The 24,381-nt window shown below is 44.3% G+C and overlaps 1 protein-coding gene across 4 annotated transcripts in view; it reads right to left on the reverse strand.

Annotated features, from left to right (window-relative positions):
• Positions 1-1,877: 1,877 nt before the first annotated feature.
• Positions 1,878-24,381, reverse strand: part of arf3a (ADP-ribosylation factor 3a) — a 36,477-nt gene continuing 13,973 nt past the window's right edge. For 2 of the 4 annotated variants that reach the window (XM_052009348.1, XM_052009347.1), the window contains exons 4-6: positions 11,033-11,157; positions 10,331-10,453; positions 8,710-8,898 (exon numbers count right to left, since the gene is read on the reverse strand). In XM_052009348.1, the coding sequence (XP_051865308.1) occupies positions 8,725-8,898; positions 10,331-10,453; positions 11,033-11,157 (422 nt within the window). In that variant the 3' untranslated portion in view covers positions 8,710-8,724. Of the gene's footprint in view, positions 2,148-4,628; positions 4,788-8,709; positions 8,899-10,330; positions 10,454-11,032; positions 11,158-24,381 lie in introns of those variants that run through there. The other 2 variants (XM_052009351.1, XM_052009350.1) reach the window with 2 other exon arrangements.

Raw genomic sequence — 24,381 nt, forward strand, 5'->3', positions numbered from 1 at the left:
GGAGACTCTCTGCTAGCGTGGGGAGGAAGTGGATGAACGGTGTGCAACGTTTCACTATTGTCTGGATGAAGCAAGCTTGACGGCCGATACCGTCTGAGCTTCGATGCGAGTCGGTGCTGTGTCGTTTGAAATTAATTCTGGAATTCAAATCAAATCACTAACTAGGATTAGATTACGAAAATAGATCAGGGAGTGAATGCCACGGTGGGTCACGACACTGTAGACGTACCTTTAGATCCATTTCAAACTGATGGGATGAAAATCCCTTCCCAGTGAATTTTCCTTATTAGCCCAAAGTCTGACGTTCAGAATTTCAAAAAAGTAATTTCTTAAACGTACTCCATATGACTCGATATAATCCTGGGTCAATGTAGCCTAAAGATTAGCGTTGATCCGACGAGCAGGGAAATGCCCGACACGTTCACTTGACGTTCATTAGCTATCTTAACACATTTGAAACAAACAGCTCAGCGCCTCCACTGCAATGGCAGATTTACTTACTTAGTCTGTGGGAGCCGAGCTGCGAGTTCGGCGTTAGACCGTCCCTGAGTTTGGTGAGAGGACGACCCTCGACAACGCGCAACGATACCTGAATATCACCACACCCAAGCGCTGAAGATCAGCGGCACGTTGTCAGGGCTCGCAACCCATTGGGGTGACGTGTGGGGTTAGTCAGTTTTCCCTTCACTTCTGGGGTTCCCATTCCTTGTTCCGAAGGGCATCTGAAGACGCATTCAGGTCAGGTAGGCGGATGGATGGAGGGCGCTGCCGTGGGAGGGCAGCTCGACTGAATAGGTTGTCGTACAGTGCGAGTCAGAGGAATCAATAGCAGAGTTTCAGCAATAACGTGCGGATAGTCAGAGGTTTTTTTTCCCAGGGCCGAAATGGTTGCCACAAGAGGACACAGGTTTAAGGTGCTGGGCAGTAGGTACAGAGGAGATGTCAGGGGTAGGTTTTTTTACTCAGAGAGTGGTGAGTGCGTGGAATGGGCTGCCGGCAACGGTGGTGGAGGCGGATACGATAGGGTCTTTCGAGAGACTGTTAGATAGGTACATGGAGCTGAGAAGAAGAGGGCTGTGGGTAAGCCGAGTAAGTGCTAAGGTGGGGACCTGTTCGGCGCAGCTTTGTGGGCCGAAGGGCCTGAATTGCGCTGTAGGTTTTCTGTTTCTATAACGTACTTGGTCGCATTCGGCTGGTGTCCTAGAGTTTTACATGTGACAAGCATTACCAGATGGGTGCAAGGTACTCCACTGCCGAGCACGAGAGGCTACGAAATGTTGTTGAAGATCAGTAAACGTCCAGATCATTGCATAGGATCAGAGCCAACATGTAAACACATTAAGCGATTCCTCTTCGTGCTGTGGTCAGGTTCTGAGGGTTCCTGAGAAACTTCCCTTCAAACCCAGATGATTCAAACATAAGTTACCGAGAAATGTGGAGAGAAATTTCAATGGAGATAGTCAAAGGATTGTGTGTATTGTTTATCAATTTTAGATATTTTAAAAAGAAATAAAATTAATGGGACTTGTTTTTGTCCTTTGCTTTTAACCTCATATTTAAACTAGCCTCTGTAAGTGCCCCGAACTAGAATTCTACCTCCAGTCTTAAATGAAGCAGCTCGGAGTGAGGGCGGCAGTGTGAAACAAAGCGGAGGTTATAACATTTGGAAACTAATCCAGGATTAATGTCAGGAAATATCCCAGGAGGATTTGGGAATATTAACTAATTCAAGATGGTCAAAAGAATTGGTTGAAACTTCAATTAAAATTGTACATTCTAGAAATTAATTCCTAAAATTATCAGATTAAAGTTTTTTTTATTGAATTTACATCCCGATCCCTCCTCACCTCCCACCAATACCCACCGGCCTCAATCTCCAGGCAACCGCCGTTGGCCTCGATCTCTGGCCGCACCGGATCCCACCAGGGGCACTTACTGAATCTTGCAGTGACGGGTCCGCAGACGAGACGGTTATCTGCATGCTCGTGCAATGACCTCGAAGCACTTTTAATGGCACCAATGAATTTCACGACAAGGGTGACGCCCATCTCCTCAGTTCTTCAATGTGCCGTCAGGTGGCGACATTTCCCCACTTGGAAGGCGACACTTCCTCCTCGGCCACCTTCGCTGCCTGACGAAATTCACGCCTAAAACAAAATGGGGTCATTTCAGAACGTATACCGGTGGAGTGGAACACTGGATGGAGCTATATCCCTTCTGACAATTCACTTAAAGTGCCTCTTACTGTAAATGTAGACTTGTGAACACTCTATTTCCTTAGTCTTACCTGAACTGGATCTTTCATTCTATTGCAGTGCAGTATCTGTTACTTTCGAAGCAGAAATGTGCCTACTTGATTATTTCCTGGTGCTTTGGGATGTAGGATGCACCGTGCATAAAATTTTCTTCTACTCCTTTCAAATTCCAATTATTTAAGGACTTGGAAAAACGTGACGGCTAAAGAATTTCCTTACTGAATGCTGGTTTAAGCGACCAAATTTGTTTCCTACGCACGACCCGTCTCTACCGTGTCTGCTGGGGGTCAGCAGGTGGGGAGGCGGTGCTTTTTCCGGACTATCAAATGGGCATTCTCTCCCGTCCATCCGGCCGTCATTCAGTATAACAGTGAACAAGAAATGCAAAGATAACCCTCGGGATGGAAAATCATCCACAGTCACTTGCACTAAACGTGCGACTGCAAACGTACTCCACTTAAAACATTCAGTTCCACTGACTCGCTGCTACTACACTGCACATTTGTTTGACGTGTTTCTGAATACTTCTTAACTTAAAGGTTGTAAAGTGCCAGATGTAGAACTTTTATTCAGAGCGACACACAATCTACTGGAGGAACTCAGCAGGTCGAGCAGCATCTGTGGGAGGAAAGGAATCGTCGACGTTTCGGGTTGAGACCCTGCATCAGGACTCAGATGCTGCCCGACCCGCTGAGTTCCTCCGAGCAGACTGTGTGCTGCTCCAGACCCCAGCGTCTGCAGTCTCTGGTGTCTCCACTTTTACTCAGAGCTTTTCTAAAAACTTAAATAATGAAATCGTCCTTTCTGAAACTTAACACAGGAAATTCTTTTTGAAAAAAGACGAAGTTCCATCCAGTTCAACTTCTACTATCCTGGAAGTAACGTCATGCGAGAACAACGGAGTACCGCTTATTGTTTTGAGTTCCCTTCACATCCGCGTCAATAAAAAACAAATTTCTACAACCGTTTAGAGAACCTCATCCAAATTAAGTACAACATTTCAAAATGCAATATTTTATTTGTTGCACTCGCTAAAGAGATAGACCACTCAAAACGCGAGCAGCAGTCACTAGGAGGAACAAAATCAGATGTAGGAAAACGGCCAGCAGACCTCAAGCCAATAACTGAAGTTCCCCAAGTACGCAGGCTTATGACAAAGGAAATGAATTTTGCCTACGAGTGAATTCAAGTTGGCAGCTCACGTGAATGGTTGAATAATTGTCGGGTAACTTTTGGTTAGCTTCTCTTAGCTATTGTTCATTTTTGGCCTATCATTTTACAATCTTCATAACTGGAGGTTTTTATGTCTGTGTGACACATACAAACAAATTAGGAGCAGGAGTAGTAGTAGGCCATTCGGTCCCTCAAGCCTGCTGTGCCATTTAATAAGAACGAGACTATGACGACTGGAGCCCTGGACCCTGCATTCTCATGCAACTGCAGTGACCCTTGCTCATCGGGGATCTTTCTACCTCTGCCTTCCGCATCCACCGCGTCAAGACTGCTCAGTCACGTCCCTCCTCACACTGCACTCCAGCAGACGTCAGCCTCGCCCGCCCGCCCGACCTGCCCGTTCTAGTCTAGTAAACCTCGGAATTGTTTTCAATGCGTTAACATCCTTCCTTAAATAAGGAGACCAACACTCCGCAGAGTACTCTAGATGTGGTCACACCAATGCCTTATATATGTAACTGAAGCAGAGCCTCCCTACTTTTGTACTCAATTCCCCCTATCGTTCTGTTAGCTTTCTCGATGACTTGCTGTACCTGCTTCTGGTCTTTCGTTAGTCACGTTCTACGACACCCAGATCCCTCTCCTGCCATTCAGATGATGTTTTTCCTACCAAATGAGCAACTTTCTATTTTCCCCATTTGCCAGATCTCTACCCACTCTTGGCTAACTGTCTGTATTCCTTTGGAGATGTCTCATGTCCTCTTCGCGACTGACTTTCCCGTCTACTTTTGTGGCCCAACTGTTTGGCTCTTTACTAGTTTCTATCTCAAGAAAAGGAAACCCTTAAGTATAACGAGTGATTCTAAAACATAACACGGGAAGTGTAGTGTCACGAAAATATATGTTAGATGGGTCAGCAGATCTCCCCACCAATGCTCACAAAGTGTTTTACGTGGAGTTTACATCTTTTGGGCCAAATTACCTGTTTATGTCGATATTTATGCTCCATACAAACAAGCGACCTCCGAGCCTACCTCACTTCACTTCACCCGATCATCACACCTTTTCTCCCTCGTGTCCGTACCCAGCTTTCCCTGCGATGCATTAATAGCATTTTCCACAATCACACCTCGTGGGGGTGAGTTCACATTCCAATCACTCTTCAGCTAAGACATTTCTTCTGAATTCCCTATTGCATGTATCAAGTACTGTGTTTCATTTATAGACCTTAATTTTGGTCTCCCCAGAACAGCGAGCACCCTCTTCGGTATCTTTTTTGTGATACAGGAACCAGAACTGTGCACAGTACTCCAAGTGTGGTGCAACCAAGGATGCAGACAAGATGACCGTTCTACTTCCCTATAAAAAAAAGCTCCAATGATTAATGTGACCATTATCTTTAGATCCATCTGTTCCTCGACCCCATTACCACCCACCGACCAGATGCACCACCTCACAGACCTTTACCGACATTCAGTTGACATATTCGTACCCAGTTCATTAGTGTCTTTTTGTATTTTGCTGCAGTCTTTTTCGGTGTAAACTATTCCACCGAATAAAACCCAGAGATTTTTGAGATTGCGCTTCTTGTTCCCGTTGAAGTAAATAATGAAGGAGAATGGTCCCGGCGCCTATCCCTGAAGTACGTTAAAATTAGATGCCACAATTCAAAGACCAGTGAGGGAATGATCTCTTGGCTAACTTTTTTTTCCTGAGCCACAACTGATTCACCTCAATGGTTTCTAAGATCTTGCTTAAAAGGCAAATATAACAGCTATACTTGCATTTACAATGCTGGCTGCATTCCATGTTAACGCACAGCCGATGAAGGCCGTCTGGGAGAAGTGATAAGGACTTATACAAATACTTCCCTTTTCTTTTCTGCTATAAATAAGACTGTGGTAGGTACTTAGTTAAAGAAATTTCAAGTACCTTCCCCTAGCCACCAAAAAAGCGTTGAGTAACTCCTCCATGTAAATGTGTGGGAATGTGATCTCCACCACTGGAATGACAAAATAGCTGAAGATTCGCGCTACATCTGGAGCTCAGTTTCATTGATGGTAAAGTGCTTCATTCATTGCAAATCCAAGACATTTCAGTGAAATGAGACGAGAGCGCCACAAGGACAATTTAGCAACATTTCCAGTAAGATGGGCATTCAGATGTCTCGGGGAAGTCAGAGGAACAGCGTGGCGATGAGCCGCACTTCTATAGCGACCGGAGAAGAATCTGAACAATTTTTCACAGGGACAGCTGCTGTCTATTATGCCAGTCTTCTGCTCTTTTGTGCACTTCTTCCTCGGTTAGAAAATGCAGTGTTTCCCCACTCTCCCTGCTTACATACCACTGTCAGTTGCCGTGCATTTGAAAAGACAGAATGGCTGAATCCTCTCGCGTTTTAATGTGATTACTGCCTGGGTCAATACCGTTCCGACATGTGATGCCGAGAGGTTGCATGGGGAACAATGTGGACAGGCTGGAAGTGAGAGACAGACGGACAGACGACAACTGCCCTGAATAGGGCCAAGCTGAGAGTGGCTCCCAACCTCTGCTCCGTCTCTCTCTGCTCGTTTCAGGGAGGGACAGACACGAGCACCGTTAGGACCCGACAGCTGATAGGGGAGAACCTCCGTGGGGCAAAGAGCTTTCCTGGCACTAAAAAAAAGAATAGGATTAGTGGTGGCAAGAGCCCAACAGAAAGGTTTCCGGTTTAGCCAGCCCCTCTCCTCAAAGCTAACTTTATCCTATCCCCCAGTCCCACTGTGCGAAAGTGCAGCAAAAACCATCCGAGCAAACTAAAGCAATAATCCCCCACTTCAGCAGACTGGAATTAAAACAGATTTGGATAAATTACCTACCCGCAGGAAGCCCAGACCCTTCCACCATTAGGTGCCGATGGGATTCCCTATGGTAGAATCAGCTCAGGGCACAGGCATCGTGAAGAAAGAGGCAGGAATTGGAAGAAATACAAGTTCAGAGAATTCTGAGCTGCAGGAAAAGTCCAATCGAAAGGCAGCAGTGGACAGATGTGATGTGGGCAATGTGGACAGTAACTCAAAGGAGCTGGTCCTGAATAACGCCAGTACAATACTACATCGAGGCATTACCTGGGTGTTAAAAGCACACGCGTCACAATACCAGAATGGTGATAATGTAAACCTCTATAATCGGAGGGGGAAAAAAAAAGAGCTATTTTGCGGTAGTGACAGAGAATGCCAAATAGGACGTTGCATTCTAGAGCCCAGAGTAGAGATACACACGTCTGGGATGGTAAGGTGAGCAGTCAGAGGTCTTGCTTTACGTTCAAACCGATGACACTTAGAAGTATGTTACGATCTTGCAGGGTGTTGCGCTAATGTCAAGATCTCTATTCTGCTTTATGTAATAGATATTACGGAGTAGGTGATTAGAAATGTCAGTCCGTTTGCGGTGGAAGCTGAGAAGCCTGGCATCAGACAGGATCGGGAACTTAATATTCCAATTTATGGCATTTTCAGGAGGAGGAGGAGTGGGGGTGGGGGAACTGTGTGGCACCAGTGACGAAAGAGTTCAATCGCGGTGTTACCACTTAAAATACAGAATCCATATGGACAGAATTAAGGAAAACTGGATCATTCTGCAGGCTTTAGAACCCACCTAACATTGATGGTGACAGAAGTGTGAGATCTGCAGGTAGTTCAAATAATTGTTAGCATCGACGGGAAAGCGTTGCTATCTGAAGATGCGCTGGTGTAAAGATGATGCATTTGGTCAAAACAGTGAATGGATCCAAGGCCATCTTCTCTCGTCGTTGAAAGGAACGTTGCTGGATTTCGTTCTAAGAAATGAATAACTGAGGTGAGAGGAAGTGAACTATAAGAAACAGCCATCACAGTGTAATCAGGTTCAATGTAAAAGACAAAGGAAAATGATGGTGTACTGGTAAAAGGGGAAAAAAGCAAGGCGAGAAAGGACATGGCCATTCAGCCCATCACTTCCGTATCTAGACTTAGTAAACAGAATGACAGATCGATGGCGTGGAATTTTCATGTATGACCTAGGGAAATTACAAGCCACTTAGTTTAACTTTGGCAGTGAGCAAAATTTGGGAATCCATTCTACGGGACAACGTAAACCCTCACAGAGAGAGACGGATTAATCCGGGACCGTCAGCATGGATTAAGGGAAGGTCGTTCTGACCGATTTGAATGAATTTTTTTGACGTTACAAGGACGGTCAATAAGGGAAGTGCACTTGACGTAGTCTACATGGATTTCAGCAAGGTTTTTGAACAAGGTCCCACACGGCAGGCTGGTCAAGACAATCGAAGCCCATGGGATACAGGGAAGGTAACAAATTGGATCCAAAACTGGCCCGTAGGCAGGAACCGATGGATAATGGTTGATCTGGCCAGTTGGGCAGAAAAGTGGCAAGTGGGAAAACAGGAGCAGTGGCAGATAATGCAAGGTGAGGGAATATTGCAACATTCAGGGAGATGATCATTTAAAGACGAAGGGTGAAATCTCGCCGTGCAAGATGAGACGTATTTCGAAATTATGGCGAAAGTGAACCGGCTTTGAAAAGATTAGCAGGATTTCCACTATGTTACGGCGCCCACAGTCTATGTCGTCAGAGGAAGCGACAGAATCTTTCAACCTCCTTCATATATGTAAATGGCTGATATTGCATCTGCTTTTAGGAAATGATCATTTAAAAGTACAACGAAAGAAAAAAGAGCTGCAGGTGCTGGAAATATGAAATAAAAACAGAATAAGGCAGCAGGTTATAGGCAGAGAAACAGAACTGACGGTTCAGGTCAGTGACCCTTCGTCAGAACCGAGTATACCCAGCATTCTCTCTTTTCATTAAAGAAAGAAACTTATCCTTTCATAGCATTTTTCATGTTCTCGGGATGCTTCAAAGCACTTCATAGTCAGTGGTACGTGAAGTGTAGCGCCTATTGTAATGTAGGTAATCCTGCAGCCATGCACACAGCAAGATCCCACTAACAGCTACACCATAACAGATTATCGATTTCGGTGATGCTGGTTGAAGGATAAATATCAGTTCCAGGACAGCAGGGAGAACTCCCCTGACCTTTGACGTAATTCCATGGGATCTTTGTCACCCACCTGTGGTAGACAGCGCCTCAGTACGACGTCAGAAAGTCGACACCTTTGACAGTGCAACACAATGATAATTCTTTTCTAGATAAAACGGTTTTATAATGAAACTAATGTGTTATATTTAGGCTGGTTAAATTCTATATTGTGCTTAGCTGTGTCGATAGGAGAATATTTCAAACAAATCTTCAGTTTTAGCAGTGATAACTTACACCAAAAGCCTTATTTTGGAATGCAGTACATGTGATCCAGCCAATAGAAATGGATCCATTAGGGGAAAAAAAGCCCTTCAAGACAACAGAGATGGCAGATGCAGGAGTCCAGAACAAAAATAGAACGCTCAAAGAACAGAGTGGGTCAGGCGGCATCTGCGGAGGCAAAAGGTGTAAAGTTGACGTTTCCGGTTGAGACCCTGCATCAGGACCGAGAGGGAACGGGAAAGATCGCTAGCATTTAGTGGTACGCAGTGGGGTGGGATAGAGGCTGGTGGGTGATAGGTGGAACCAGATGGGGCGGGGATGGTGGACAGGTGGAACCGGATGGAGGGAGAGGGGAGGGGGTGGAAGCGATGAACAAAAGGAGAAGAAAACTTGGGGTGAGTGTGTGCGGGAGGAGAGCAGGGAGGGCGCGGGTTACCTGAAATTGGAAAATTCAATGTTCATACCTCTGGATTGTAAGCTTCCCAAGCGGGGAATATGAGATGCTGCGTTTGGCCTCTGTAACGACGGAGGAGGCCGAGGACAGACAGGTCAGTGTGGGAGCGGGAAGGAGAGTTGAGACGACATACAGCCAGAAGCGCAAGATGGCCGAGGACACGACCGGTTCCCCTTCATTAGCACTCCCATCTGCTTGGCCTCACCCTGAACAACTTCTCTTTCCTTTACAGATCAGCCACGGACACTTGCGTGGGCTCCTGCTGCACCGGTCTCATCATTGGCTACGGGAACCTCGTTCCAATCCTATTCCGGCCAATCCCCCCACCCCTGGCTTTCTCCACTACATCAGCGCTGCCTCCTCCTCTCGTGCACAACTTGTCAGTTTTGTTACCTTCACCACCGACTTCCACCCTGCCCTCAAATTCACTTGGGCCTTTGCTTCCATAACTGCATCTCTCTGCCTCCATCTCAGGAGGGACCTGCTGCTGACGTCATCTATGAACCCACCGACCACAGCTACCCTGACAGTACCTCCCCCCGCCCTGCCTCCTGTAAGGACACCATCCTTTTTTCTCAATTTCTCCATCTCCACTGTATCTGTTCTCGAGATGGGACTTCTGCTCTGGAGCTTCTGAAAAGTCCTCCTTTTTCAGGAAACGTGGCTTCCCCTCTGCCTTAGTTGATGGAGCCCTCACATATACTTCCTTCATTTCCCGCACATCCCTCCCCAGACAGAACAGCAATAGAGTCGCCTTAGTCCCTACCTGTTATCCACCAGCCTCCGCATCCAACACATTTTTCACCGATTCCACCAGTTCCAACCCGATCCCACCACCAGTCACATCTTCCCCTCGCTGATCAGCCACCCCCACCCCCCAAACACTTCTGCAGCTCCGCTCTCTCTGGGACTCCCTCGTCTGCTCATCCAGCCCCGTCCACTGGCACGTTTCCCGGCAGCTAGAGGTGTAAAACCTGTCTCTTCTCCTCCCTCACCACCATCCAGGGACCTATTCAGCCCGTCCAGGTGAGGCAGAGGTTCACCTGCACCTCCTCCAACCCGCTCTACTGCATTCGGTGCTCACGACGTGGCCTCCTCTACACTGGCGAGGCTAAGCGTAGACTAGTCGACCGTTTTGTGGAGTACCTGCGCTCTGTCAGCAATGGTCATCTCAACGGAGCTTCCGGTTGCGCGCCGTCTTAACTCTCCTTGCGCGCCGACGTGTCCATCCTCGGCTTTCGCCACTGCCACGGAGAGGTCAGATGCAAACTGGTAGAACAACATCTCATATTCTGCTTGGGTAGTTAACAATTTTCCATTTTCAGGTAACCCACACCCCCAGTGTTCTCCTCCCACACACACACACTTGTTCATCTAGTTCTCTTCTCCCTTTGTTCACCCCCCCCCCCCCAGGTGATTCCATCTTCTCCCCATCTGGTTCCACCCATCACCTCCCAACCTCTATCCCACCTTCCTTTGTACTGCTGTATCCCGGCAATCTCTCCCGCTCCCTCTTGGTCCTGATGCAGCGTCTCGACCTGAGACATCGATTTACACCTTTTTGCCTCAAAACAAAAACTCATGGTGTTCCCAGCTAGATGGAGAAAGTTTGGCTCGTCAACTTCCGCACTGGTAGTTGCTGCACGTGGGATGAAACACGTCAGGATGGAGTGTTCACGCGCTCATTTGCTGCACTAAATGCTGTTCAGAACTCATCTTGGCTGTGATACATGATCAGGCAAGATCTGCAATTAACCACTTCAAAAAAAAGTTTTATGTTGAACAGTGGCAGTCAAATCATCCCAGTGAAACTGATGAAAACTACCTCACTCGCAATGGTTCATTTACCTGCTTGTTGGCAAGGACGAGCAAGACAGCTTCACGTAATTCGTCTTCTGCGAGCTTTCGCATTAGCTCCTCACGTGCCTCAGTCACACGTTCCCCGTCATTACTGTCAACGACAAATATCAACCCTAAAAGGATAAAAGTGAGCACAACATCTCAGAATGCAGTTAATACATCTCTCGCTCTCCTTTGCATATCTTGAAACCATGCTAATTCCTTGGCCAAAGAACCTGCTTCCCAAACGATTCTTCACTGCACGCATAATTCAGCCATCGGCAGCTCATTAGTCGAGACAACAGATCTTCCTATTCGACCCTTGAAATAGGACAGACAAGTAACTGGCCACGTAGAGAACTGTTGTCGTGAACCTGTCAAAGGGTGATTTTAGAACCAATGAAGATTGGCACGAATCTTTTCATTCTATGCCAATTAAAGGATTGCTAAGCAGTTTTATGCACCTCTGCATTGAGAATAAATCATTTATATACCAACAGTGAAATATTCCAAAACTGATATCTTATTAAATAACAACTGTGTGGTGTGATGGGGAGATGGGGACAGTGAGAGGAGATTATGGAGTCACCCACTGACAGATGTACTGGGTTAATATCTATTCACAACCTTTCTCCTCCTCTGCCCCCCACCCTCCCTTCCAATCAGGAGGGAAGCCACCAAAACTATAAACAGGTTTCCAGGCAGGAGGTGGTCGACGGGTATTTTGTGAATTTTCTACCGCTCAACATGAAGGACGTCGATACAGGATAAATAAACACGTTCTATGCAAAGTAGAGAGGGGTCAATGCTCACTCATCCCAAAAGGCTGCACGATCACATTGGCCACCCTTCCAAAGTATTTCACTGGCTACAAAGCACGCTGAGAATCCCATATTTTCTTACAATAGAGAATGAGACCATTTGGCCCATTGAGTCTCTGCTGGCTCAAAGATTAATCCTATTCCCCTCTAACCTATTCTCTCTCACGCCCATCAACTCGCCACGGATTCCGCCACTCACCCACACACTAGGGGACAACTTACAGTGACCAGTTAGAAATCCTGCACGTCTTTGGGATGTGGGAGGAATCCGGAGTACTTGGACACGGTCACAGGGAAAACCTGCGAACTCCACACAGACAGCACCGGAGGTCAGGAATGAATCCAGGTCATTGGATCCGCAAGGCAGTGGCACTACCTGCTGCCCGCTCCAAAGTCACGAAAGAAGCTAAAGGCACTAAAAGAAACACAGGCTCTTTCTTTAAAAGACTTCCGTCACTAAGACCACTTTCTTCCATCAGTGCTACATTGGCCACCTCCATCTGATCTGCCTCCCGAACCCCCATTCCTCCTTTCACCGCAAATTACTCCAGTCCTCTGCTTGCTGGTCTCGCACAATCCACAAACCTCAACTTTCTCAAATACTGCTGCACACATTCTACCCCACACAAAGGTGCATTGGTTCCCTTTCTCCATGGACGCCTCCCACCTCCATCCCCTAAAATTCAATTCCTCTAACCCTCTATCAGGTGATGTTGATGTTCCTTCACAGAAAACATTGAGTAAATTATAACAGAGATATTTAAAGATAATTAAATCTCAGAATGCATTCAAAATTCAATTAATAAGCACAGCTTCCAGCTCTAGAACCTTCTGCGTTCTCTGCACTCCTTCGCTGGGCCCTCGATCATTAGCAGCCGTGCCTTCAGTTGCCAGGGTCCTAAGCTCTGGAATTCTCTCCCTAAACCTCCCATCTCTCTCTCTTCCTCCCACCCCCCCCCCCCCTCTTTTTTAAGAGGCTCCTTAAAACCTCTTTTTTTTACCAAGCCTTTGGTTATCTGAATTAATACCTCCTCCTGAGAGGATAATCAGAAGTAGGATTAGGTCATTTGGTTCCTCATGTCTGCTCCACTATTCAATAAGATCATGGCTGATTTTTTTTTACCTTCTTTACTGTACTAACCCTGCATCCCCCGATTCCCTTAATATCTAAAAATCCCCAAACTCTCGTGGCTTGTGGTCAATTTGATTTGTAATCATTCCTATGAAACGTCTGGAAAGGTTTTGCTATGTTTGAGGCACTGGATAAATAAAACGAGTCATCGTTGCACATAACAAGAAGTGAATCTTACATACTGCAGGTGTCTTCTTCCCTGAATGCTCTCTCAGATGTGCTGCAGTCAATTATGAATGAGCGCATTCTTCATTATTCAGTAGTTAATTTTCTCTTTGAATAACAAACTTCTCAATTTAATTGCATATTACAATCACTGTGGCTGTTGGTGACATCCAGCCTCCATTTCATCAGGAAATCACATCAACACACTGCAGCATTTGTCACAGGAAACAATTCTCCTGTTTCCATAGATTCAGTCAAAATGCCAAGTTTCGAACTAAAGCACAATAATTTGCAGTTGGTAAAAGGGAATGATCGCCAAATATTCATCATTAGCACCATGTTTTTATTATACTAGAGCCAAAGATTGCCAAAAATTGATTTGCACTGAAAGCTATTTCGGCCAAAACTGAGACACAGATTCTGCAGGTGCTGGAATCTGGAGCAACACACACACACACACACACACACACAGTGCTGCAGGAACTCAGCAGCATTTCTGTGATTGATTTTGTCGCATCTAATTTGGAGTTAGTCTCACTGATATTAGTCAAATCGTGGCAAAAAGAGTGGCAATTCCAGACCCTGATCTTTAGCAAAGATCTTTATTAATATTTTGCATTTGAGCTATACAGAACATCACAATGTATTTTGACAAATGATGTTAATCACAAGGTATCAGAAGGAGAGACAAACTTCACATTATCCTGGGCCACAGGCTCGGACCACCGTCTTTCCATTGACTTTTTTAAAAAAATATTTGGATCACTTGAATCAGCACTAATTTGAAATGTTGCTGAAGAAAACTCGCAAAGGATTAAAGAATGGACAGACTTGTGAAATGATAGCCCACAACTATTAATACAGGACATGGTTGATTTTTTTTAAAATGGTGATTCCAAATATCCCAGGCGCAATAGTTATTTCATTGTGAGGAATATTTCCTTCACTGATTTACCTTGAGAATTTCTATTTACACTGACAGAAATTATGCTGTTCAATAGACAAATCTGTTTGTAATTCTGTTGGCGTTATTCTTATTTTTAGATGATATCCAGTGTCCAGTATTTTTCAGAAATAGTTTTTGCACTGAGAATTGCTCTCAAAACCTCTCTTGTATTTACATAAAGATTACTAAACATTACTGATGTACAACTAACTCCACTGCATTGAAGTAAGATAAACAATGAATTCCCGGAAATATATTGTGTCTTCAAATATGACTCATGTTTGGTCAACAGCAACACTTTCCTGCTGCTGTCACTGGAACTTCAGAAAAACATCGGAATATTTGGGCAGTTAGCCCAGTTTCATCAAATGTTTTTTTCCAACCTGAGTTAGGGCTAATTTATGATATTCATTATATGTACTCATTGGTAAGAGAGTATTCTTTCCTATTAGGGGTGATCTGTCATGGCAGAGGGTCCAATTTATTCAGAGGGACAAAAAAATGGCACATACTTGAATTGAAGAAGATAATGAATCTGGTGGTACGATCCCTACAGCATCGATACAGAGATTGCTTTGTAGAGCAAAGTGAGGTGAGAAAAACTCCTGTAAACTTGCAATAAAACCAATTCAAATCATTATGTATCCACTTCAAGGATGCAAACTCAATAACAGCAATAGTAACCTCCAGGATTTCCTTGCTGAAAAGGCAGTTTGGAGGAACACACACGTGTGATGGCACGTGCAGAGGGTTGCAGGGAATACTGCAGAGAGTTGTGGACACAGCTCAGCACATCACAGAAACCAGTCTCCCCTCCTTGGACTCTGTCTACACTTCTCGCTGCCTCAGTAAAGCAGCCAGCATAATGAAAATTCCCACCCACCCCAGACATTCTCTCTTCTCCCCTCTCCCATCAGGCAGAAGATACAAAAGCCTGAAAGCACGTACCACCAGGCTCAAGGACAGCTTCTAATCCCCGTTATAAGACTATTGAGCAGTCCCCTAGTATGATAAGATGGACTCTTGACCTCACAATCTACTTTGTCGTGGCATTGCACCTTATTGTCTGCCTGCACTGCGCTTTCTCTGTAACTGTAACACTTTATTCTGCATTCTGTTATTGTTTTCCCTTGTACTACCTCTATGCACTGGTGTGGTGAAATGATCTGTGGATGGCTCGCAAAGCAAAGTTTTTCACTGTACCTTGCCACGTGACAATAACAAACCAACTTACCAATGGCAGGAAACTGTCACCGATACTCACACAATACCCTCCATTCAATTTCTGCATTAAATTGAAATATTAGAACAAATTTCAAAAAGTTATTCTAATTTTAACTCATCTGTAGTGAGGAAGGTTAAAGTTTTCCCTTTTAATTACCTGTTACTTATCCCTAATCATGAAATTTTCATTGGATACCCTTACCCATGAAGGGCTTGTTACAAGAACATAGGAAACAGAAGGCAGCCATTCAGCCTCTCAAACCTGTTCCATCATTCAATGACATCACGGCAGATCTGTGACCCCTCCCCCCCCCCCCAACACCTTCTTCCTATATCCCTCAATAGCTTTAGTTATTGAGAAATCAGTCATTCTCAGATTTAATATTACAATTGGTCAGTTGCCATTGGTGGAAGATAGTTCCCAATTTCTATCACTGTGGGCAGCAGCATTTTCTAACTTCACTCCTGAGAGGACTGGCTCTAACGTTTAGTTTGTACCCTCAAGTCCCAGGCACACCAACCAGCAGAAATAGGTTTCCCTCTCTACAGTTCTCCTTAATATCTTGAAAACCTCAAATCACGCCTCAACCTTCAAAATTTCAAGGGCAGCACGGTAGTGTAGCAGTTAGCGTAATGCTATTACAGAGCCAGCGATCCGGGTTCAATTCCGGCCACTGTCCGTAAGGAGTTTGTACGCTCTCCGTGTCTGCGTGGGTTTCCTCCGGGTGCTCCGGTTTCCTCCCACATTCCAAAGACATACGGGTTAGGAAGTTGTGGGCGTGCTATGTTGGCGCCGGAAGAGTGGCGACATTTGCGGGCTGCCCCCAGCACATTCTCAGTAATGCAAAATGACATATTTCACTGTGTTTTGATGTACATGTGACTAATAAATATCTTACACCTTAGCTTAGTCTGTGTCATTTCTCCTTGTGATTTAACCCTTAGAATACAATTATTACCCTGGTAGATCTATGCTGCTCTCCCTCCAAGGTCAATATCTTCTCCTGAATGAAGGTTTAAAAAAAACTGCAGATGCTGGAAATCTGAAATAAAAACAGAGTATACTGGAAATGTTCTGCAGGTCAGACAGCATCCAAGAGGAACAGTTAACATTTCAAATCTTGGATCTTTGTCAGAACTGGGCAAGAAAACAACTTACAGGTCGTCCCTGGGTAATGACCGGGTTCCATTTTTAGACACCTACAAAGTTGATTTTGTAGAAGTTGGAAAATACACAAAAGTACTTCTATATGGTAACCATACCTCCACAGTGTTGTAATAAATGGCATCAAAAATACACAAGACTAATATGAAAACAAATCATTAAAAGTAGATGGAGAGATGAAACTAGTTCTGCCATTTGTAGGAACGAACACATGAACGCAAGTCAGACTTTCCAATGTGATAATATAACGGGAGCTCATTCACATGATCATACATACAAAGAAGAATGTGTTACCAATACCAGGGTTGTGGGACGTGCCCAGCAGGACAGATTGTAATAATGGAGAAAACCTAATGTAATTTCACAGATGGATGACTCACAGCAGAAATGGCCAGTTCTGATCCAGCAGAGGAAGCGAGTTACCCAAAGAATTCAGGTAGTTCAACACAAGACTGCAATGTACCCAGGCAGATGAGGTGCTATTCCTTAGGCTTCTTTTGGGCCTTGTATAGCAGTGTAAGAGGCCAAAGACAGCTCAGAGTGGGAGAGGGATGGAGAATTAAAAAGTGACAGACGATGGGAAGCTCAGGGGACTGAACACAGGTGCCCCGCAAAGCAGCCCACAGACTCCCACTGGTATCTTGGCTCTGCTTCTTCCCACTCTGCCTCCTGTAAGGACTCCATTATTCTTCAAGCTCCTCCATCTGTCAGATTTGCTCCGATGAGACTTTCCACACAGGTGCATCTGAAACGTATTCTTGCACCGTGGCTTCCCCTCTCCCTTGACCCCATCTCATCCATTTTCCACACCTCTAATTTCATCCCCTCTCCTCTCGACAGAGCAAGGATGGAGTTCCTCTGGTCTTTACTTGCCACTCCACCAGCCTCAGCATTCAATGGATCATCCTATTCAATTTCCACAATCGTGCATATTCCCATCCCCTCCCCTTCCAGCAGTTCTGAAGGGACCATTCCCTTTGCAACTCCTTGGTCTGCTTTTTCATCCCCACCAACCACTCCGCCCTACAGTACTTTCCCATACGACAGCAGATGTAACACCTGTCCTTTTACCTCTTCCCTTCTCAACACCCAAGGATCCAAATCGTCCTTCCAGGTGAGGCAGCAACTCCCTTGCACTTCTTCCAATCTAGTGTACTGCATTTGATGTTCATAATGTGGTCTCCTCTACCGCAGGCAGATTGAGTGAGCTCTTTGCAGAGCACCTGTGTTCAGTCCACAGGGGCAGCCCTGAGCTTGCAGTCTCCTGCCACTTGAATTCCCCGTTCCGCTCCAATCTGTCCGTGGCCTCTTACGCTCTTATAGCAATGCCTAATGTAATTTTGTAGAACAGCATCTAGTCTTCTGTCTGGAGATGTTGTAACCTTCCAGACTCAATATTGAATTATCCAACTTCGGGTAATTCACTTTCTTCGTGGGTATCAGAACTGGCCATTTCTGCTGTCAGTCATCCATCTGTGGGGTGGCTGAGTTTTCCCCTCTCCATTATTACAGCCTGACCTGCCGGGCACGTCCTGCAGCTCTGCATTTTGCAACATTTTACACTTCATTATTTATATGATCAACCTCTCACTGTCCCCATTAACCCAGAGGAAATCTATAACTTGTCCCCACAGCAATTCTGGCTTCACCCTATCACAAATATTCCCTTTGTCCTGACCATCCCTCCCTCCACCTTCTCGGCAATTTTTATATCATTTTTCTTCTTTGGCAGTTCCGACAAACTCTCTTCAATCTGAAATCTTAACTCTGCTTCTCTTTCCACAGATGTTGCCTGACCTGCTGAGTGTTTCCATCTCCTCCCCAAGGTGCAGTGTCCAGAACTGATCACAGGTGTTATCGATGCAGGAGTTGCAGCATAACTACCGTTCCTTTTATATTCTGGGCCCCTGGATTTAAAGGGAAGCTTCTAGGAAAAGTGAGAGGCTCACTGCCGTTGAATAATGCAAACTGTTCTGATGCATACATTGGCTTCCATTTGTTTAAACAAGTCTGCAAAATGAAGCAGAATACAATCACAAATCTTACTTCCATATCTTCAATGGATTGTAATTTGTTTGGATTACTATAACCATAAGCAGCAACAGCTGTGTCTCTGCAGGTAGCACTCACTTCTAAGTGACAAGGCTGCAGGTTCAAATCCCTCAGAGTTGACCACAAAAATCTAGTCTGATACTCCAGTGCAGGGCTGAGAGTGTTATTGGACCGTTATACTGGGAAAGATGAGGATACTTCCATGGAGTATTGCTTTGTTGCTATTTACAGCATTACATTTCCTTAGATGATTCATACCTGTTGCATGTCTTTAGTAGATGCAGATCCTCAAAATATTTGGCTTAAAAATGAGCTTTAGTGAAATTTACTGTAAAGCCAGGGGGTGCAAACTGTAGCCTGGAGAATGCCCAGAGCCTGCAAGTGCTGACAGTAGCTAATGAAATCCAGGCAAATCAAGATTATTGCAGTTACATTCTTTAACCTACTGCTTTATCCTCACAGTTGGCAAGGGCTGTGTTTAATGGTGTTGGGTCATTGGAGGTTAAATCCTAACTCAGAGTACTGACCTTGGGTTGTCATCATTGCTTGCATTTCACACTGCTGCCTTGAAGTCATCATAAAACAATTCAATTTCCAGCTCAAGCAGATGCAGGACAGTTGGAACCGGGAACAAGCGATAGGTAGAAAAGATAAAAGCAGTATCAACTCCGAAAATCATTGGCAGAACTACTTGGGCAATTGATCTAGATGGCAGGATAAGCTAGTGCTCTTTCCAACCTTCACAATAAGTGGAAACATGCTGTACAAACACACTGTTCTCAACATAGAACTGAATATATTTGACAAAATCTAGAAGACCCAAACATCTGGAATCTGCTGCTGCCCCTTTTCAGAGGACTGGCATTTGACATCATAATTGCAGCATAGGCTCACCACAGCATGCAGCTGAGGAGAGCCCGCAACCCCGTGGACAGGACCAGCAGCATAGATCTCGTCTTATCAGGATAAGAGTCCCTGAAGCCAAAGAAACTTAGGCCCAGGTCTAAGTTTACTAATAGTAATTGTGAAAACAAGTAGATCTAGGGAAAGTATTCACTGATGACTGCGTGACATTTAACACTCGAGTTGCTCTCTAACATTAACCTCAGTACAAGGATCCCTTAGTTAAAAAAAGTCAACAGTAAGTCATCCGGTAGGATTAATGATAGAAGTTGAGGACTCTTTCCTCCTCCTTCTCCCCAGCCCCCCCCCCCCCCCCCCCCATTCATTCACCCATTGCACAGGATGTGACAAACAACCCCAAGTTCCAGCTCAGATATTTACAAGCTTGCTTTAACTGCAAATTTTAAAGCCTTAAAGCCTTCATCTGCCAACAGACACCATTGCTAAAAATTCATTTCGAATTAACAGGAATGGAGTGTGTGCAGTATGTGCTATGCTGCAATGTAGTCGTTTCGTGGCTGCTTGTCGGCAGGCAGATGCCTTGCTGATAAGGCTATGACCGTGGTTTTGCTAGCATGAGTGTGGTCAGTGCCTTTGGTTTTGAAACATCTTTAGCTAAGCCAGTTTCACAAAACTGCAATGAGGCATTTTTACGTCTTTCTTTTTATTTCCCTTTTCCTCCATTTGCATAGCAAATCAGAAGCAGCAGATGTGAGAAAAGCTAAAGAGCACTCACAGTAGGAATGATGAGACCAAAGGAGCAGGGTGTTATTAGTGCAATAGTATAACCTACAGATCTATATAGATTTACTCACTGATACTAATATATATTCCACACTTTCCTCAAATCTTGAGATAAGCAGGAAAAACACTCCATCCTGCTACATACAAGTATAAATTACAAAATTGTTTTTGTAGTGTTTTTTTGATGCAGGGTGGCTGGGCGGGGGGGCGGAGAAGAGAAGCTGCAGTGAAGAGGAAGAGTGAAGGAATTTGAATGATTTCAATGGTATAGGACCAAGAAAGGTGCCAATCTAGTTCACCAAGGATAGGCCGGTGGACAATTGGGCTTGGTGTATATTGAGACAAAAAAAAATAAGGTAGTATTTTGAAGTGAGCTTATTGATAGAGGAAGACAGATCAGCTTGGACAGCAGAGGATCCTGGAATAGGAGACAGTTTGTTCGGCCCCTGTAATGCGACCTAGCCAGATTGGTCCACGTGGTGTACGCCAGCTATGCACTTGCTATAGTTAGCAGATGTGACAGAATTTGAAAGCATACATGTGGATGTCAGAGTGGTGTGTGGAAGATCCAGCATGTGAAGAAACAAATCAGAATAGAGAGGCCACGAGTTAGAAATTGCCCCTATTCCTGAAAGGAGAGTGGCAAAAGATGAACCCTGAAGAGGCTACACCAAATAAAGATCAAAATCACATTCAGTAGAATAAAGCATAGATATCTTGGCTGCAAAGATTCCTATACTTGATAGCTAGATCACATTCTCACTGACCTATGAAGTGCAAAGTGATGAGTAGGTTGCAGCCATAAACTGCTCAAACCCCACCTCTTACTCAAACCAGTCATGTGATTAATCAATGCTCCTAGAAAAACACGATCGACTTGGAACATCTCAGGTGAAAGGACTTGCATTATTCAGGGTATCACTGAATCCTTTCAGATTGAAACAAATGTTTTACAAAAAAGAATCGTAGACAAGTAAATATGATGATGCAAGTCTTGAATGAAGAACCTGCAAAAAGGATGAAATCAAACTCTACCTCTAAACCATACATGATACTAGATCAGTCCCCATACAGGCAGCCATCTCAAGATGCATTTTGAAAGCAAAATAATCAGTGGATAGAAAGCAATCAGATAACGTATCATTACTATAACAGGAGACCAGATCCAAAAAAACAGCACCATCTAGGAAGAGAGCACTGGAACAAGCTTGTATTTCTACAATCAAATTTCTGGAGTGGTTCTTGAATCTGGAACTTTAGGACAAAATGAGGACCTATCCAATAATCCAGATACCTTATCTGTGAATGGTCAAAACAAATCAGGAGACAGCTATACATTGCAGATGTTTAATGTACTTAGTTTAACCATGGCATTCCTATCAGCAAGTGTGCTCTAGTAGGAAAGCACAGATTAAGAGCACCATTATCATTTTTTTTTGAAAAAGCAATTCTCAAATCACTCGAGATGAACTTATTAACACGGACCCCAGTGAGCAACTTCCCATTACTTCACTTACTTCTAATAATCCCATGTTATTTGCAAATAAAGTCACTAAATTTTAATATATGTTTGATGGGGTTGGTGTGCAGAGCAAAGGCAACCAGAGTTGCATTTCTAAAAATAGTTTTCACTACTTTAGGAATCCTTTTTGTACATTGGTCACTTGTGGGAAAAGCAGCAACTAATAGTCTCAATAAAATCACAAGCACACAAAGTGGTGGAAGGGTGATCAAACATGTAAAGCAAGGAGTGAACAGATGGGCTGAAGGATTATGCTTGTTTGCATGTTTTATGAACATCTTATTTTTATACACTTCTAATGATTGGACAAAAAAAAACTTACTGCAAAAGAAAGCATGTGTCTTGTCTACTTCAGTGTAGACTGAAATCAAGCCATAGAATTTAGAAAACAGTCTGGACTGGGCAGAATTAGTCAAATGCATTTCATCAGATGGATATCAAATTGCTATTGGACCAATGCTCTCGTGCAAGTTTACAAAATATTAGTAACTCCAAGTAAATGTGTGGGAATGTGATCTCCACCACTGGAATGACAAAATAGCTGAAGATTCGAGCTACATCTGGAGCTCAGTTTCACTGATGGTAAAGTGCTTCATTCATTGCAAATCCAAGACATTTCAGAGAAATGAAACGAGAGCGCCACAAGGACAATTTAGCAACATTTCCAGTAAGATGGGCGTTCAGATGTCTCGGGGAAGTCAGAGGAACTGCGTGGCGATGAGCCGCACTTCTATAGCTACCGGAGAGGAATCTGAACAATTTTTCACAGGGACAGCTGCTGTCTATTATGCCAGTCTTCTGCTCTTTTGTGCACTTCTTCCTCGGTTAGAAAATGCAGTGTTTCCCCACTCTCCCTGCTTACATACCACTGTCAGTTGCCGTGCATTTGAAAAGACAGAATGGCTGAATCCTCTCGCGTTTTAATGTGATTACTGCCTGGGTCAATACCGTTCCGACATGTGATGCCGAGAGGTTGCATGGGGAACAATGTGGACAGGCTGGAAGTGAGAGACAGACGGACAGACGACAACTGCCCTGAATAGGGCCAAGCTGAGAGTGGCTCCCAACCTCTGCTCCGTCTCTCTCTGCTCGTTTCAGGGAGGGACAGACACGAGCACCGTTAGGACCCGACAGCTGATAGGGGAGAACCTCCGTGGGGCAAAGAGCTTTCCTGGCACTCCTGTTATTCATCTGCAACAATGAGTTGGATTAGCAAAGAATAGGATTAGTGGTGGCAAGAGCCCAACAGAAAGGTTTCCGGTTTAGCCAGCCCCTCTCCTCAAAGCTAACTTTATCCTATCCCCCAGTCCCACTGTGCGAAAGTGCAGCAAAAACCATCCGAGCAAACTAAAGCAATAATCCCCCACTTCAGCAGACTGGAATTAAAACAGATTTAGATAAATTACCTACCCGCAGGAAGCCCAGGCCCTTCCACCATTAGGTGCCGAAGTGAGCTGTTCAAGGGAACTCTACACTAGAAACATCTCCAATGCACTGGTACTCAAGTAAACAAAAATATTCATACATTTGAGATCAGTGGACTTGCTTCACCTTCCATTGCATAAATGAGCAAAGCTCAGCATGGTGAAGTGTTTCGATATATGTAAAGGAGATCCATTCACGGTAACAAAAAAGTGAGAGTTACCTGCTGAGAGATGATGCTGGCCTTTTAAACACAGCCAATCCAATCAAATCTAGGATTTATATTCCAGCAGCAAGAATCAATGGAAACTTTCAGACCATTAGTTTTACTTTTCCCTCGTTGCACAATGGAAACCAGAGACCAACAGATTGGGTTTTTTTTTAAAAAAACGTGACAAAACGCAACACAGAGCCATAACTGAAAGGCCATAAGAGGTAATGGCTACTAAAATGCTTTGTTTTCTTGTTTTGCCAGAGAATACTGCATTTGAAACATGCTTTACACTTGAGTATGCTTTGAACCACAGTCCAAGGTCATTTTTCAACAGCAGCATCACAACTATGCAGTGTGGTGGAAGTAGAACACTATTTAACCCAAGTACTTGATATGAAAATTGGATCCAAAAGAGTGCAAAATCCTTATCTCCAAATTCAAACCCCCACTGCCCACCCTCAAATCCAAATTGGATTTTGACACGGGCCAATAAATTGGCATAAAATTACTGTTTATAGTCCAAAGGCAATACTGCAGATGCTGAAAATCCAATGAAATAGGTGCTGGAAGTACTCCAGTCAAGCAGCAACTGAAGAAAACATGAATCATCCTCTCCAGATACCACCTGACTCCAGTTTCTTTCCAGCCACTTGTTTTATTATTGTCCACAGTGATTGTAATCAGTGCCAAGCTTAGGATGGAATGGACTTGCCTTTTCTAAAAAAAACATGACCACAGCTCAATTCAAATCAGCTTGAATAGCCAAATTTTTAAAAAAAATATCACCCAACCTTGCTTATAATCTTGCCGAGTACAAGATTAAATTAAAAGTCAGATAATGGATAAGATTGCTGTGATATTGAGAGTAGTTTGCTAATGATGAAACAATTCAGTACTACCAAATGATGGAAGTTTCAATATCTGATAAATGGATACATCCCGTCTGTGTTGGCATTTAATCACAAGGGTCCAAGCTTGATCCTTATTCTATAACCTGACTAACACTTTACGCAGCCTCTGGCCAATGAAGAAATTCTAGTAGTCTATT

This window comes from Pristis pectinata, chromosome X, assembly GCF_009764475.1.
Source record: "Pristis pectinata isolate sPriPec2 chromosome X, sPriPec2.1.pri, whole genome shotgun sequence".
NCBI lineage: Eukaryota > Metazoa > Chordata > Chondrichthyes > Rhinopristiformes > Pristidae > Pristis > Pristis pectinata.